This window comes from Stegodyphus dumicola, chromosome 6, assembly GCF_044657685.1.
Source record: "Stegodyphus dumicola isolate Sdum_Otavi_A_Nest chromosome 6, ASM4465768v1".
In the NCBI taxonomy this organism is placed as follows: Eukaryota; Metazoa; Arthropoda; class Arachnida; order Araneae; family Eresidae; genus Stegodyphus; species Stegodyphus dumicola.
Genome location: NC_140773.1, coordinates 69,959,331 through 69,978,754, shown reverse-complemented (window position 1 = coordinate 69,978,754; position 19,424 = coordinate 69,959,331). Strand labels below are relative to the sequence as shown.

Below are 19,424 nucleotides of genomic sequence, written 5' to 3'. Positions count from 1 at the left end.
GTTTTAAAATACAGATGAGATTTTTAAAACACTATATTCTCATATCAGAGTACTGCTTTCAATTTGGGGCTTCTCATGCTAGTTATATTAACTTGTCTACTGTTTGACGATTAATTCCTTTGAGCATCAAAGTTTTATACAAGCTTAGAAGTGGGAGCATTGAAGGATTGGCTACCACTCATTCTAAAGCAAACCCAATGAAGTCATCCATGCACTCCTTTTAAGGTTCTCCTCTTGGAGAAAGTACATGGCTTTTACGAATGGCAATGCAGCTGCTGTTTCCTAACAGCAATACATCTGCAGGCAGGCATGGTCTAGGCTGTCCTTATAACAAATATTCTAACTACTTGATAAAAATGATTCACTAGACCAGTTTGATATGGAATTGAGAGACCTGATTTTTAAAACTACCCATTTCAAAGAAACAAACAACTTATCAAAGGTTCTTGGAAGAGACAGTTATGATGATAAGATGCATTAAATGATACCAAAACTAGACTCAGAAGAGTGATTTTAAAATTAGGCAAAAAATCAATACTAAACTGGCATAGATTCTTAAATAAAACCGTCTTTGGTACTTACGTATTACCCCATTGACCAAGGACACATGTCGCTAAGTAGCCTGATTTACCACCAATTATAGATAAGCATGATGTAACGATACACTCAAAACATCTGTGCTTTCATTTAACGTAACACTGATTGATTCTTAAAAGTCGCATTTTGCTTTTATTAACATATAAGGACATAAATTAACTGTTACTGATGAAAATTTTGCTCTCATACTTTGAAAAAATTTATAATTTGGGATCTACCTTTTATAGAACAGCAAACAGTAGATTATTTCCAAAATTATAAGACCATCAAAAAAGCATACATTAATGGACATAATATGATCAGCTAAATAAAGCCAACTAAACAGTAATAGATTGGAACAAGTACCTGTGGAAAATATATACTCATAGTGTTCCAAACAGAGCTTCGGGTAAAACCACTTGGTCTAAAAAAAAAATCAAGCCTTTTTATGGAGGACAAAAAATGAAGCAGGTTGAATACTAATTGTTTATTAGAAGAGGCATCAGTTCCTTCAGAATTTTGCAGGAACGATTGCCACATCTTTGGCGAAATCTTCGTCAACATTCATGGTTTGACGGCACCCAACTCTCATGATCAACGGAATGATCTGTAAGTAGCCTCTCTTTACTTTAAAGCTGATCAAACACTGATCCCTCTTCTCCAGGAGAAGAAAAAATGTATTACAAAAAAAAAAAAAAAAAAAAAAAAGTAAAATACTTTTTGCACCTGAAAAAGAGAGACCTACATCTAATCCTTTCAAAATCAATAAAGTTTTATTTAAAAACCAGCATAAAAAACAACCGAGGTTGCTTTTTGCCCAGTTTTGAATTCTAACTGGCTTATTTCTGCTTCAATTAGAATTCAAGGGATGATAATAGGACACACAAAAAAATTTCAACCCCCCCTAAAAAATGGCATAATATTAGTCAATGAATGTAAATTTTGTTTTCGAAATACAGATCCCTTCAGTAAAATAATTACAAAAGCACAAAAATCAAAAAGAAAAATCTATAAACATTTTTCGCCCTGTTATAAAACTAAAGATATACTAAGAAAGGAAAATAAATAAAAATTAGGTTTCTGACAGTAGAAACATCTATACTTGTTTAGAATCATGTAACATTCCATTACTGTATCATCCATGTAGCCTAGCAAGCACTAGCACTTTTTCAGAATTATAAAAAAATTGTCCCCTAGCTAACTGCCAGATGCTGGAGATAACGCCATATAATATGGCATAAGGTGCTAATTTATCTTTCCTATTAAAACTACAAATTGCTTAATTAACTGAATGTTTTAAGAGATTCATGAATTCTTAATGATTTATATTTTTTAACAGCATATCTGATTTATGTAATTTATTCCATTTATTTCATATGATTTACAGCATCCTAACTACTAATCAGAATAATCATCTGATTATTGTCTAATATTGTTTTGCTTGTTTACATTTTTTAAATACATAGCAACAAAATCTAGATGCTATAAAGGAAACTTCAGAAATTTTACAAAGTAAATATTTCTATTTTTTTCCACTTTGAATTACTGTTCAGAAGAAAACAATTAGAATGATAATTGAACAATAATGTTTGATTAATTTCTGATATTTCGATAAATGTATTTCTACTAATTCTGAAAGCAAAACAGGATTTTGATTAGTTTTTAACACAGTTTTAAGCACCATTTTTTTTTTACTTGTCCAACACAATATCGGAAAACTGCATTTCAGAGGGACTAAACTATTTGTTTAAAAGACACTCTGTACATAAAAAAAGCTGGAAAATTGGTTTAAATTTAGAAAAAGAAGGTAAATATTGATTTAAAATTATAAAAAAAAATGCAATGGCAGAAATTTAAATAGATTTAATAATAATACTTTTACAATGACTAAATGCAAAAAAAAAAAAAAAAAAAAAAAAAAAAAACGAACATTAATATGTAAATATTTTGGTTATGCATAAAATGAATCATCAATTAATTATAATCACCAAAAAAATCATAAAATTAACAAACATAATATTTTCATACAAATAGGAAAAGATATTGTGATCACTGCATTTAATTTATAAACACTACTATAATTAAACACACCTTTTGATAAAAATCAGTACATATTTTAATTTCTTTAAAGGATGAGTAAAAAATGATAGCAAATGCCTTTTTTACTACTTACAAAGAACACACAAAACAAAAGAAAAAAAAATACCATCAAGGTCCTCATTATCCATTGTATCTCCCCAATCAAGAATTCGAGAAGTTTGGACAACAGCAAAACCAGAAGGCGCATCTTGATCTGCGCCTAAAAATGTGTTCAAATTTAGGGTTTTCCCCTTGCATTTTCGTTTACTTTTAGCTATAAGTGGGGAAAAAAAAAAAATTTCAGTTATTTTATAAAAGAAAAAAAAAAAAAAATACAATAAATATTTGAAGCATATGGGATTAAAATGTAAGAAGTGTAATTTTTGGAGCAACAAACGTTACTTTATTCATTTTAGAAATTAGAAACAAAACAATTTCTAAAAATCAAACTAATTTAATGACAGGAAAAAAATCTCATTAAATTTGAAAAATTTACCAGTAATTATTTTTTTTAATGTTTAGAAAGATAATTACATTTTAAGACTTGTGAATGCAAATATTATTAATTCATGCAACTGAAGAAAATTAGTCAAGAAAAAATATTAAGGCATATAAAACAAGCATTCCTGACATTTCTGGATATGGCAGCACTTAAAGCATTTACAACATAAATATTAGATGCAATACAAAATGGAAATAGTAACATTTTAAGACTTGTTCCTAAATGTAAATATTAAAAATTCTTCCTGCAATTGAAGAAAATTAGCCCAAGAAAACAGTAAGATATAATAAAACAAGCATTTCAGGGATTTCCAGATATAGTAGTATTTAAAATATGAATATTGGATGCAATACAAAATAGAAATGGTAACATTTTAAGACTTGCTCCTAAATGTAAATATTAACAATTCTTCCTGCAATTGAAGAAAATTAGCCCAAAACAGTAAGATATAATAAAACAAGCATTCCAGGGATTTCCAGATATGGCAGCATTTAAAATATGAATATTGGATACAATACAAAATAGAAACAATTTTGATAGCATATGTCATAATAGGATAATTTCTGACTATCCACACTAACAAAAAGCTCCCAATTTTATAAATTGGCAAAAAATATGCTGGCCATTTCTACAGGTCAAGTGTATCATTCTATTTCATTAATAATAAAATTAAGTGTTTTGTACAAAATAAGATATTTTATGGGGGGGACAGATATAGTGTTAGATGATAATTCCAAATTTCTTCACAGAATTTCATTGATAATATTTCTCTGTTAAAAATAAAGTTGAACCATTCTTGTTAAAGATATACGGCTATCTATAATCTGGTTTTTAGCTTGCCTCCCACTAAGACAGTAGTTTTTTTTTTTTTTTTTTTTTTTTTTTAAGCCCAAAGGGGCAATTTGTCCAGAAGGGTTATTAATTTCATTTTTGCATTGACTGATTGCATTGATTTTTGCATTGAATACTGAGGCTGTAGTTCCCCCCCCTAAAGAGGCAATTTGCCCAGAAGGACTATTAATTTCTTTTTGACATTTTGCGTCGGTTCACTTTTCAAATTGTTGCCAACACATACTAGAGCTCTGTATTATATTAAAAGAATTAAATAATGTAGAATTTGCATAAATGTATGTATAAATGTTTCTCACATTGTGATAAAACAACAGTACGTAGGGCCATCAAATTTTGAATAGCATACCTTTCCACTCGAATATGGGCATTTGGAAGCAGGGCTGTGGAGTTGGAGTCATGAAGTCGGAATCAGGAAGATTTTGTGGTAAAAGGAATCGGAGCTGGAGTCGCTAAAAACAGGTTGACTCAGACTCCAGTTTTTGTTGGACAGTTTGAATTTGAAATGAAATTAAAATGAATTGAAAAAATTAATGACAAGCTGAGTTATTATTTTTATTTATGAACTGTATACATAGACTCCAACCTTCAGCAAACCTTGTCAGTAGTCAACGCGTGAACGACATTTTTACAACTTTGAAAATGTGCGCGTAGCGTATGTTGTAATTAACCATTCATTAATTTTAAATTAATAATTAATTGTAATCAATTTTATTACATTTAAAATCCATATACATATAAAACTGAATAATTAAAAATATACCTTGTAAATTATATGCACATTTAATTAGAAATTTTCTTTTAACTCCTTAAGCATTCACTAATAAAAAGTACTTCAAATCACTACTAATCATAGAAAAAATCAGAAGCTATAAATCATATCTTTATTCTGGATATGATTTCTACAGGGAAATAAAATTTAAATAACCAAGAATGATACATATAAGTATTAAACAAAATACGCATAATTTATGAATGCAAAGATTTATATGTAGCATGCTTAGCAAGCTTAAGTTCTGATTTTGAGAATGTTTTTTTATAACACAGTTCTTCATTTGCCTGCATATTTATTTTTTCAATCAAAACTGCTTCAAGAGTTTTAAGACCTAAATTTGGTCGAAATTCCGTCTGATTTTTTTTAACAATAGAAAAAATTCTTTCGCAAGCTGCATTTGAATGAGGTATTATTAAGACAGCAAGCATTACAGAAGGCAATACTTTGTATTTAATACACCCATTCATATTTTTTAATTTGGCAATTTCTCCCCATGCTATATCAATACGCAAATCTACAATTTCTTTCAAATCAGCTACTTGATACATGGAAAATTCAATTTCTACTTGATTAAGACATTTTTCATCAATAATGGATGGAAAAGTATTCATCAAGTAAAGAACAGATGAAAATGAGACTTCAGTTCTCAAGTTGATGTCAGCAACTTCAGCATGTTTTAGAAATGGATCACTCAGTGGAAATTTATCAATTATATATGAACATGCAGTTACAAAAAAAGCTCGCACAGAATTGAAAAATGATTTCACTTCACTTTCATTCACTTTGCATTTTTTAAATATAGTCTTGTTTCCGCACCAATCACTAAATTTTCATTTTCTTTTTGTTTACTATACTTCTGAAATGGAATAGACGTTAGAGTAACATCTTCATTTTCTTTAGAAATTACTGATGGTTTTACGAATCTAACAAATAAATTCATTAAAAGTTCAAAAAGTTCTCTTCTCAATTTATGTATATAAGGAGCTTGTTGTTGCAAATTAATATTTACTGTTATAAACAAAGGCAAAGTATTTTTCAAAAATAACAAGTACAATTTGGTGGTCGGTGACTGTAAAATTTTTTTAATGTTTTGCAATCTCTTTCCTTCATTCTCACTGTTATCTGGTTTATCTCCAAAAAAATTTATCACAGCATCCCACTGTTCCAAAATCCTTGTTATAGATTCTAAAAGAGACAACCATCTCGTACTGCAATATTTCAAAATTTTATGAGATTTTGCATTCTGTCCCAAAATTTGTTGAGCAACTTTGAAGCTATGCTTCCGTTTCGAACTTTTCTCCAAGTAAAAATATATATCTATTATCAACATTTCAATTTCTGAGCCAATTAATTTTTCAGTAGCTTTATTTTGCAGCTATATGCAAGAGGTGGCACGGACAACCTCGGGTGATTATACTTGGTTGATGCATTTTGATAAATGATGCTACACCTTTAAACTTTCCAATCATATTACTAGCATTATCTGAAGAAAATGATAAGCAATTTTTCCATTCTAAACCTTTGTTTTTAAAATTTTCATTTATACAATTAAAAATACCTTCTCCTGTATTATTCGTGCATTCTAAAATAGAAATCAATGAAGTAATTATCACTCCCTTTTCTTTACTGTAGTATGTTATAACCAATGGGTACAGTTTGTTATCATTGTTATCATTACTTCCATCAGTACTTAGAGAAAATGATGTACTGCACACTGATTTTATAATATCAGTAACAGTATTTTCTGCAAGCGTTTTCACAATAGCAGCAGTTTTGGTATGACCGTTTTTTTGCTATGGCAGAATCCGGAAACATTGCTTTGAAAAGCTCTTTGGAATGATCCGAAACAGAAAGCGGTAGATTATGTTCAATTAAAAAAAGAACAAAATAGCATTCGGCTTTTATAGAATCTGTTTCATCATCTTTTATTAAGAAATTTGTTATTTCTTTAGATTTTACGGTGCCAAGTTCTATATGCTTTTGAGAAAACGCATGCCGTTTACAGTCATCTTTTCCGCCATGAGCAACTGAGAAGTCTTTGTTGCATACACTGCAGTGTGCGTGATTCACAGAAATTTCGGACGCTTTAATGCATGGAAATTCTGAAGAATATGAATCTTTAAACTTCTGCTTTGATAATTTTGGCTTCTTCGTTCGAGGCAGCATTATGATTAAAAATCTTTCACCTGATTCACAGTTCACAAGACACACGCTAAGCTCTCGCCGTAAACTACACAATGCAGCCGAATGCAGCCTAAACACGCATCAGCGAGGAACCTGGGAGACAGACAATTGGGTGGAACTATTGATAAGTCGTTAACGGTTGGAGTTACTAATCTACGATTGGCTAATTCTTCAAAACTAGGAACGCACTCAACACGTGATATATGATAACACGAGTATTCAGCCAATCATCGGATGAATTAGTTGGTTCCGTTTTGCGTACTGGTTCTCCTGCTCTTGTTTCTGTAAAATCCGTAGTTTTTTCCATACTTTTCGTAGCTCGTAGTTTTTCATGAATTTCCGTAGAAACTACGGAGAATCCGTAGTAGTTGGAGTGTATGCACAAACAATGCCAATACTGCATTTTTATTTTAATTTGAATTTTGGTATTACTGATAAACAGTCATCAGTAATACAATTAAATAAGCATAACTAACTAAACAGTATGGGGAGTTAATTGTTATAATGTTCAGAAAATCAGGAATGAAAAACAATAAATTATAGTAAAAACATTAAAAATTGCAAAAAAAAAATGTTTAAAAATTGATGCTAATTTTAAGCATAACAGTGTGGATTTATAAAAGATCTATACAGTACAAGTCCGAAATCCGGACTGGTCAGGACTTCGGCGATTCCAGATTTGGGATTTTTCTGGATAACAGATCATCAATTTAAATCTGGTAAGATGGCATACAAATTATACAATTAAAAATATGAAATCGTAATTTATGAAATAAAGAACAATTATGATCTAAAGGGTATCAAATTTACAAAAAAAAAAAAAAAAAAAAAAAAAAAAACAGCTTCATATTTATTTGTTTACTTTATTAAACATCTCTTTCGAAGTAAGTTGTTTAAGATGCTTCCACAAAAAATTTAAAAAGTTCCTTTTTTTTTTCCTTGTGTCATATACAGTGGACTTTCTAATGCCATACTCCTCGCATAATTTTGAGACGGATATGCCTTTATCCATTTTTTGGTGCAATTCCACTTTTTGTTTAATGGACATTGAAGCATGGTTTTGCTTTGTAGATCCTTCGGCAACTCCAGAATTGGAAACTCTTTTTGACATAATCGAAAGTTCAAACTTAGTTTTTATAAAATAGCTGTAATAATAACAGTCTGCGTCTGCAAAAAATGGTAAGCTGGATAAAATTAGAAGATCAGGGAGCAGAGCAGTCTGCTACATTAATTGAAATGCCTTAGAATCAGTAAAGATAATTTTAGCCTAGCTTAATAGCGTCCGTTATACATTATTGGCTGTGTATCACAAGATTGGCGGGGAAAGCCAAGTTGTTTCATTCATGTCTTGCTCCTACTGCATACTGAATTAAGCTTGAATTGTACTAGTTATTTACTATACCTACTTTTATTTGCACATGCTTCACACTAATCCGAGTCCTGAATAAATAAACTCCCACATATACTTAACTTTTTGAAGACGGGATGGCCATTATAGTGGCCATAGAGTCCTCTGTTTGAAATGACGGGGTTGTCCACTTTAATGGCCATGTCTTTTTCCTCCATTTTCCAGGCTGAAAGAGTGGGGTGAAATGTCAAATTTGACGTCCCTGGGGTTTTAACCACTTATCTCTTTCAAAGGTCTTTGTGTTAAGAATCTGGTTTTGGCTGATCTTTGGAATATGGTAACTGGTAGTTTGGCGACATTTTGGAGGCGATAAAGGTTACTACCTAGGACTTTGGTAATAATGCGAGAAGTACTTAGTTCCAATTACGCATTATTTTGTGTGAAGGAAATGAGAGATCATAAGATATGTCATGTGACATTAATGGACAAATTATAGTTCTTTAATTAGAAAAGAGGGGGTGGAATTTGGAAAACTGTAGTACTATATTATTTTGTATTAAGCTTCATTGTGTGTTGTATGAAATAGTGGAAGTGTGCGTGCCACGTAATGAAGATTCTGAAGATTAGGTAAGTTAGTATTTTTAATCATTTGAGGATATTATTTTTATGCATTGTTCTAAATGTAAGGAGTAAATAAATTAATATGATATTACTGGAAAATTGTAATTAGCAATGATTTAGTTTAAAGTAATTCGGATTGTAATCTAATTTTTATTAATTTAATGTATGTGCTTATTTATATTTTAATTAGTGTTTTTTAATTTAATTATATTTTAATTTAATTATCGTGATTTTGTGAGTTATATGTTTGAAGTATTTTGGAATACGTTTGAGTAGAATACGTTGAGCATTTTCATGCATTTTTGTGAAATTTTTCTAATTTATGAGAAAAAAGCAGTGTACATGGATATAGTGAAGAGTGTGCACAATGGTATTTTTGTGCAATTCTGGGATTTTTTTAAAGTAAAAATAAGTCGACGTATACATGGTTTAGGGATATTTTAATTAAATGATAGTTATTTTGTGAATTTTATGTTTGTAGGAATTTGGTATACGTTTCAATTGAAGTAAACGTGTATGGAAATAATTTAAATATTTGATACTAACTATTTGTAACCATTTGTAATGTTTGCGGTATGAATTCGTTGGTGACATTTATAATATAATAGATGAGAGGTAAAAGTTTTCGGATATTTTATTTATTTTATACATGGAAATGTTCATTCTTGCAAAGGGTATATACTTTTTCGCGATCAGGTAATTTCATATATGTGCTTTTTACCGAGTTTAAAGATTCAGAAAATTTTCTTGCATTTTCGTGCAAATTTTTGTAATTTATGAGAAAATAGCAGTGTAGATGGATAAAGTTAAGAGTGTGTGCAATGCCATTTTTGTGCAATTCTGGGATGTTTTTTTAAGTAAAAAAAAGTTGACGTGTACATGGTTACTGTGTATGTGCGATTCTGAAAAATGCGGCAAGGAGTTTGCGATTCTGCACTTTTTCCCAATTTTGCAGTTGATATTTGTCATGATTAAGCAGTTTTGTTACATAAAATTTCTAGCATAAGTGTAATTCGGCTAGTAGATTGTTAGAAAAAGTGTTGAGTAAATAAAAAGAAAAGAAACATGTCTTTACTTCGTGAAGACAAAATGGTGGCGAAAAAAAAAAAATAGAGGGTTGCTGTAGCAGAGCTGGTCGCCAAATTTTCGCCAAAAAAAACCCAAATTTACCATAATCCAAAGATCAACCCTGGTTTTTCCCAATTTTTCCCTTTTAGTTCTTGTAGCTACATAGCTACAGAATTCACGATAACATTGTAAACAGAGCCTTGCATTGCTTTAGAATATTGCCTATTGTCGTAAGTTTTTTTAGGTATTATTCAACATTTTTTTAGCAATATGCCGAAAAGTAAAAGAGGCCTGACTGAAGAAGAAATATGGAAACTTCTTCAAGAGCTTGATGATGAAATATATATACATACATATATCTATATGTTTATACAAGTATGCATAAATCCACACACAAACACATATACATAAATGCATATGTGTGCCTGTGTGTGTACATGTCTGTATATATGTTATTTCTATTTAAGGTTATGCATGCTTTCCGCTTTATGTGCATACTTGCATTTATACCATATTATATCAATGCAGAGTACAAAGTCTTTAATCCAGACGTCCATAATCCGGAATGATCTATAATCTGAACCTCAAAGCTACAAACTTTCTGCGCATGCGCATATGCATTTACGCATGTGCGTTTAATGTATAACGGACGGTATAAGCTAGGCTAAAATTATCTAATTATCTATTTCAGTTAATGTTGCAGATTGCATTTTACTTAATATTCTAATTGAATCCGGCTTATTATTTTTTGCAAACTGTTAGAGCAATTTTATAAAAAGTAAGCTTGAACTTTCGATTATGTCAAAAGGTTTTCGATTCTGGAGCTGCCAAAGGATCTACAAAGCTAAAGCATATTTCGATGTCCATCAAACAAAAAGTGGAATTGCCGCAAAAAATGGATAAAGGCATGAAGAAAAAGACAGGTTAGCGAAAACAAAAAAATTTCGATTGACAAGTTAGTCGGTATTCTCGGCACAGCAATTACAGGACTTGAACAGCGGAACTTTGTAACTGAAGAAGAAATTATGTCTGTTTATAGAAATAAAAAGAAAGTATTAGCACATAAAACGAAGCAACTTAAACAACTTACATTGAAAGAAATGTTTAATAAAGTAAAAAAATAAATATTAAGCTTTTTTTTTATAAATTTTGATACCCTTTAGATCATAATTGCTGTTTATTTCATAAATTATGGTTTCATATTTTTAATTTTATAATTTCTGCATGCCATCTTACCAGATTTAAATTGATGATCTATAATCCAGGAAAACCCCTATTACAAATTGCCAAAGTCCCAACAAGTCCGGATTAAAGACTTTGTACTATATACGTTATTTCTATTTAAGGGTACGCATGCTTTCCGCTTTATGTGCATATCTGCATTTATACCATATTATACCAATGCAGACATACATTTCCATAAACAAATATAAATTCCAACATACTTGTATATATGTACAAGCACTTTTTCTTCCATCTTATCAGTTCATTCTTAACAGTCCTGTCTTTATAAGCAAAATATAATAAATAATGACTTGCCAGGTCGGAGTCAAGGATATACAATAGGTGAATGTTTCTGTTTGAGACGTATGCCAAGTAGATTCTCAGATATAGAGCCAAATTATTAATCTCACAAATTTATGCTTACATGATTATTTTTCCATAACGAGGTATTTTATTTAGTTAACGAGGTTATTAAGTGAAATTAAGAATTGGAATTTTTAAGTGAAAATCTCCATAGGTTTTATTATGGAAGGAAAAATCAAATGCGCATTCGTAAAGCATTAATAAAAAAAAAAAATGTTTGTAGCTTGAGGTCCGGATTTTAGACTATGAGGGTTTACTTGATCTTGTAAAAGTTAAATAGTCCAAAACCCTCAACAGACATGAAGCTCATTATCATTATGTCTGAAAGTAACTACAATATCAGACAAAGGTTTAAATAAGCCTCTTATTTAAAAAGAACTTAAAACATAAATGCATGCATAAATGATGTGCTAACAAAATCAATTACAGCTCACAGTGATGTAATTAAACACAAATTCAAACTAAAAATGTGGACTAGTGGTCAGATTATACAATTTAATTTTAATTTAATCTGGCTCAATAACTCTATCCTATGAGGAAATAGAAATGGGAAATTATAGTAAAGGTTGAAATCATAAACAATTGAGTAATTTACATAATAATAACTGCACATATCTTTGAAGAATAATTTTCTTTATGTATTCAGTTTCTTTCTTCAATACATTTCCTTCTCATTTTAGAGTTTTTGGATTTAATTAAGGATTTTTGTTATTCTAAAAAACACTAAATGCATTTTGAATGTACAGAAAAAGAGACTAATTTTATTTCTTTAGTAATATGAACATTCAGAAGAAATATGAAATATATATGGTAAAGGTCAGTTACAGAGCTGATGTAGCAGAATTTTTAGAATTTAATGACACATCAAACAACAAAATCTAGAAATGGCAAAACTTTTAGAATTTAGACAGGCACTGGAAGCAGAATTTAGGATCCACAGAGACTACATCAGGTGGGAAAATGCCTAGTGCCAGCTATGTGTATGATGCATTAAGACATATTAGATGAATCTTTTAAATTGTAAGTTTTCAATTTCTTTATTAATAAAAAAATCCATTTCTATAATGCCTGCCCATGTGATAAGATAAGAAGCATTTTTGATATTTTCCATGCTTGTGTCTAGTGAAAAGTAGAGAAAATAAAGGGAAGATAATCATGTTAAGATTTTAGTATCAGAAATGAAACACTCAAATATTATGTTTTCAATGTTCTTCCAGACATTCTCCAAAAGTAAGAAATCCATTGCTGACTTTCTATAAAATGCATCCATTATGAATTAATACCATGGAGACATTTTTCGTTTTGTCACACAGTTCTCGAATCTTCTAGAATCGTGGTTCTATAAATCTTGCCTTCAAATCCTTCTAAACTTTCCAAGCAGCAATATCTAAATTCCTAAAGAAAAATTATCTCTACCAATTCTGTAACAGGAAAAAGCCAGAAATATTTTGGAAAAAAAAGGGGGGAGGAAAAAAGAGCAAAATTAATTTTATAAAGAAAACATGCATATTCTGAGACAATTACACGGGAAAAACTCTTACTATGAAAAAATTAAAAAAGAAGACATTTTTAATTAATTACATAGCTAATTTTGCTTTTGCTAAGAGCTGTTTCGTAACTGTGCCTTATAGCATTATACCTTGTTTATTTTTCAGATTCAAAATATTGTATAAGTTGCCAAAATGAAACTTTATAATATGACAGCAAAAAATAACAAGTCTTTATTTTTAAGTTATTTTTTAAATATAATTTCAACATATTACCATTATTTTAATGAAATTTATCAATGTTATGATGTTTTAAAAAAAATCATCGAAAAATTCTCAGATCTCGGAATTAATAATTTTCTATAGAAACCGATCTTAAAATTGCCAAAATGTTGATAAGTCGCGAAATTTAGAACCGTTTAATAAAAGAATTTACTTCCTCAAAAGCGAAAAGTTGTTTAAGAGCTCTTTATTAGAAAAAATTAACTTTGAAATAATTCTTGCTTAGAAACAAGTATCCCATCATTTATACTAGAAATAGAAACAAATTATAATCCATGAACCCATTCAAAAGATAACCATATATGACAGTGAATCGCCCAAAAATATTCCTCCAAAATGATAATTCACACTCAAAATGGCAGTTGTAAAAACAGACAGAAATTTCAGATGATTAAAATTAAGGACCATCTTCTGATTTTAGGCAAAATTAAGGACTTTTAAGGACCAAAAATCGATTCCAAAAAATCTAAGGACTTTTAAGGACTCTTAAGGACTATACGAACCCTGCTTATATATTACTTGATATTCCCAGCAAATTTTTTAGTTAGAAGCGCTACTGCAGAAAACATGGTAAAATACTACATGGAAGCACTACTGCCAAAAATGGCAGTAACAATTCAAAGTTGGTAATCTCAAAAATGCATTTTTTTTTGGGAGGAGGTAGCAATCACTGCCCGTCTTGCTTATTTCATTGCTGTTCCTAATTTGCATGTAGTAGTATCAAACTGTCTCTTTGTCTTTGCACTATTTACATGTGTAATTTATTGTTCTCATTTATTATTGTTATTTTGTCTAATTTCCATAATGTCTTAGAAGAGTGACTTATTCGGTGGAACCAAAATCATCCCCAAACCCTGGTATATATAGCCCTAAAGTTAAAAAGGCATTTAAAACCGCCATCAACTGTATTGCAAGAGAAACCTTCCCTTCAATCTTCATACATCTGGAAGTCATTTCTGAGTTCAGCAATATAAAACAATCATCTGGAAGTCATTTCTGAGTTCAGCAATATAAACCAATATAAAACAGCAAATGTTACGAAACCACCATTTCAACTCTAGCTGATGAAGTAAATGCTGTCTGTCTACGAAGGCTTCTGCTTTTACATATGATGTGTAAAGCTTTATAAAAAAATTAACTTGTAAAAATAATGTATTATATAATATATGTAATTTTAATGTCTGAAGTGCTAAATTTGTGCAATTCTGATTTTTTTAAAAGCAAAAACAGAGCAAACTAGGAAAAGAAGCCTCAAGTAAGCTTAAATAAGTGCTGTTACCAAATAATGTTATTCAAAGAATAATTAATGATTTGAGTTTGGACATTCTGGACAAATTTGTTGCTTAAAAATATCTTTTCAGATTGACAAAACCACTAATGTTGCAAAGTGCAGATGACACTGTTTTGGTGAGGTATGTCCATGATGTTTAAATAATAGGTTTCCTGTTATGTGAAAACATGAAAACAAACACAAAAGGAAAAGATGTCTTCCAGTATGTGAAAGACTTATCTGCAAAGTAAGACTTTGGATATCCAATTATTGGTCTTGAGTGTACTAATGGGACCCATGCTATTTCAAGAAGAAAATCTGATGTAGACAACACACCACTTCCTTATATATCCTATTAAATCATACACATTTTCTCCTGCACTTCATTTAAACATATTTCCTGAAATTATTCTAACTTAATTAACCAATTCCTCAATGCAAGTTGAAATGACAAAAAAAATCAAATATTTTGCAAAATCACAAAATAAATTGTGATGACTTCGTGGTTTAATAAGGCACCATTTAGCAAGACGAAACAAACATTTATTAAATATATAATTCAAAGCATAATATAATAGTTACTCAGAGCAGTATGTCGCTCCTACCGCATAGTACAATCTACTACCTTCCTCTTCCGAGGCTAACATGCAACTCCTAATAAATACATTAACCCTTTTCGGAGAAGGGCTACCTGCGCCAAGTATGCTCTGTTGATCGCCAAACAGTCGCCAGATATCACACCCCCGTCGTAAGATTGTTGTTGATATTATTTACAAATCAATCAGCAATCTGGAAACTAAAATCTAGCAACTGTTTGCGATCAACGTGAAAAAGAAAAAAAAACTACATATACTTTTATACATTCTATCCTAATTTTCAAATCTCAATTACTATAGACATACCTCAATTTACTACATAAACACAGATAACACATTTTTATATATAAACATAGATAAATCATTTTTAACTTCACTTGTTCCGAACCTTATTATTATTGTAACAATTTATCAATTCTTAATTCAAAGAAACCAAGTTGATATTTTCTTTTATAAACATGTTAAAATATACCCTAGTATTATTCCAATGATGACAGTAAAATTATTAAGTTTCTTATATATATATAAAATTATATTCTTAACATTCCTTTTAATTAATGATGCTGCAGCATGATTTAAATCCTTGGGAGACAAATATCTAAATTTACCACTTACCTCGAATATTTGTTATCCAATAATTTCTCTATCTATTTCAAATTACATAAACATCTTATTTGCACAAAATTGTAAAATGATTATGAAAAGCAAAGAAACTATCTAATTATTAACTATACAAAATGTTCGTGAAGATGAACAGTAAATTAATGTTCAAAGTTCACAAGTGGGAAGTCTGAATAATGCATCCGCGTTTGACAGTTTTTTTCCAGGGCAATGTTCTATTTCGAGATTATATTTCTGCAAAGCTATGGCCCATCGTTGTAATTTGGATGATTGCGGAGCATTTCTCACTATAAAGGCTAGATGATTATGATCAGTCACAATTTTCACCGATGAACCGAATATCCAAGGTTCAAACTTCTTCAATGCCCATACTATAGCATAAGCTTCACGCTCTATAGTCGGCCAGCTCTGTTGGGGTTTCGATAATTTCTTGCTCGCGTAGCAGATGAGAAATTGCTTCTCTCCCCTTTGCTGTGACAAACATGCACCTATTCCGATTTGGGATGCATCAGAATGAATGACAAATGGATCCTGCAGTGTTGGGGTGATCAGCTCCGTTGACATCGCTAATCGTTCCTTCAGTTGTTGAAATGTTGACTCATGAATTTCTTTCCATTCGAGTATTTCCGGTTGTTTATTTTTCGTGAGTTCTGTGAGTGGGTAGGCGATCTCTGCATACCCTGGGATATAATCGCGATAATAATTACATAGTCCTAACAGACTTTTAAGATCTCTTTTCGTTTTCGGCGTTTCCAGCTTCTTGATTGCCTCTATTTTCTCGGGATCTGGTTGATGTTTTCCTGATCCAATGATGTGTCCTAAATATTTAATTTGAGGTTTTGCAAACGAACATTTCTTCGAATTGATAGTAAATCCAAGTGATTCTAATTTGGTAAAAACTTTATCCAGATGTCGGAGATGAGTGTCGAAATCCGTGGAAAATATAGCTATGTCATCAATATAGGCTCTTGAAAATTGTTGAAATTTTTTCAGCGCGTTATTCATTACTCTCTGAAAAGTTGCTGCTGCGTTCCTTAATCCAAAGGGTAGCACTTTAAACTGATATTGACCTCGATGAGTTTTGAACGATGTGTACTCTTTACTTTGTTCCTCCATGGGAATTGCCCAATATCCTTTCAGCAAATCTAAAGTTGTTATGACGTTGGCTCTTCCTATACTGTACATTAAATCAATGGCATTTTGCATAGGAAAGTCATCTGGCTTCGTCACTGCATTCAAAGCTCGATAATCTAAGCACAATCTGATATCTCCATTTTTTTTTGCTTACACAAACTACTGGATGAGCTATTTCTGCATTACTTTCTTCTATTAGTCCCGATTTCAATAATTCTTCTACTTCTTCATCGACCTTGGGTTTCAATGCTTCAGGAATCCTATAAATGTAAGGTTTCTTCCTCTCCATATTGGGTATTAATCTAATTTTATGAGCTTCAACTTTAGCTATTTTTAGCTTTCTGGTGAATAGTGCTCGGTGTTTGTTGATAAGAGCTATCAATTTTCTTCTCTGCTGCGGATTCAAATTTTCTAAATTCAGATTTGCAGCTATTTTAAAATCTTCCAGGGGGGTCGAGAGATCTTTTCCTGGTAAAGTTATAATTTCTCCAAATTCTTCTTCATTTCCAAATATCACTCCAACTGCATTGACACTAGCTTGGAATTTTCTAATTTTATTTGCATGAACATGTTTGATCTTTCCATCAGGTAGTTTTACTTTATAGGAATGAGGTGGGCAATGATTCACGATTTCTCCTGGACCAGTCCATCGTGCATAGAGTTTGTTATTTGAATCTGGTATGAGTAAATAAACTTGTTCTCCGATTTTGAAATTTTTTGGTATTGATCTCCGATTAAAGTACTCAGCATATTTTTGTTGTTTCTCACTTGCAATTAAATTGGCTTGTTTGGCTGCTTGTTCTAACCTTATTTTTAAAAGTTGTAAGTAATCCACTGCCGATTCACTTAGATTAGGTGGTATAGGTATTTCTCCTGACCATGAAGACTTCAGTACTGCTAAAGGACCTCTTGGTTGTCTTCCATACATCAGCTGAAATGGTGAGACACCCGTGGTGCAGTTTGGTACTTCTCTGTATGCAAAGAGCAGGTATGGGATGTGCTTATCCCAATTCGAAGGATCAGTCCTGATGACATGATGTAACATTTGCTTGAAGGACTTGTTCCATCTTTCTACTAATCCATTTGAAGCACTGTAAGCAGGTGTAGAGAACCTAGGGTGAGAACCTAGTCTGTTCTGGAATTCTTTAGTTAATTTTGAAACGAAGTTACTTCCGTTGTCACTAGCTATTGTATTAGGGATTCCTGTTCTCATGAAAATCTCCAAAAGCGCGTCGCAAGTGGCTTTTGCTGTCAAGCTTCTCAGTGGAATGGCTTCTGGCCATCGGGAATGTTGATCTACCAGACATAACACATATTTGTTTCCTAGCAGAGGGAGGTTCAATAGGTCCAATAATGTCGATGTTAACTGTTTCGAAAGGTAATCCTGGCCTTCTGACCGGTGTGATGGGAATCTTGTCAGATCGCTTTTCTGGACTTTTCAACTGACAATCTTTGCACGTTTTACAAAAGGTTTCAACATCTTGTGCTAATCCAGGCCAATAAAATGAATATCGTATTCGCTCCTTTGTTTTTCTTATCCCAAGATGTGCACCGAAAATGGAACTATGTGCTAATTCCAACACTTGTGCTCTTCTACTAAGTGGAAGCACTAACTGAAAAACATTCTGTCCTAATATTTTTTCTTGGTGATGTAAAAGATGATCAATAAATAAATAATTTCCTTTTTTTTTCTATTGCTAGCTTCCATGCTTCTCTCAGCGAGGGACAGTTATAACTTGCTCTTCGCGTAGGCGTTCAGCAGACAATAAGTCTGTGTTTACATAAACACTCGCCTTCTTCCCTTCCTCCTCTTCGTTTTTCTCCTCCATAAGCATTAGCGGGGGGGGAATCGACGCTGTCCTTTGACTGTGCATTGGCGAATAAAGTTTGTAAGTTTTCGCTTCCGTAATTATTTCTTTCTGCGTTTGGTTCTAATCAACAGTTCGTATATTTCTGGAGTTATTAGGCAAGGCACATTTAGCTTATTAGTCACTGCAATTAATGTATCCACAAAATTAAATATATTGCTTCCATGATCTTTATGGTAAATAGGTACACGGCAAACTTTTGCTTCAATTGGTTGTCCGAAAGCAGGTGTTAGCAATATTTTACCTCCTTCTCTCTCCTCTAAATTTGGAATGAGCGATGAACGTACGATCGTTATCTGCATTCCAGAGTCTACGATAGCTTCGATTTTCTCAGAGTTAATAAAAATATCTACTTTTTGCAGTGGTTGAACGATGCGTTCTGCGAATTCAGATCGTAGATGGGATGAGTCTACTTTAGCTACGATGGCTTCTTCTTTTGATGTTCTGTTTGAATTTTTTTGAGTTTTGGAATCATCCTTTCCCTTCTTATTTACTGCAGTTTCGTTCTTTCTTCTTTTGTCTGGACAATCTCTCGCGATGTGTTGATAATTTCCACAAATATAACATTCTTTTCTTC

The 19,424-nt window shown here is 31.5% G+C and overlaps 1 protein-coding gene across 1 annotated transcript in view; it reads right to left on the bottom strand.

The window, feature by feature from the left end:
• The window catches only part of eIF4B (eukaryotic translation initiation factor 4B), a 111,803-nt gene that overhangs the window by 72,711 nt on the left and 19,668 nt on the right, over positions 1–19,424 (bottom strand). The window contains exon 2 of the mRNA XM_035350242.2: positions 2,783–2,929. Within this exon, the coding sequence (XP_035206133.2) occupies positions 2,783–2,929 (147 nt within the window). The remainder of the gene's footprint in view (positions 1–2,782; positions 2,930–19,424) is intronic.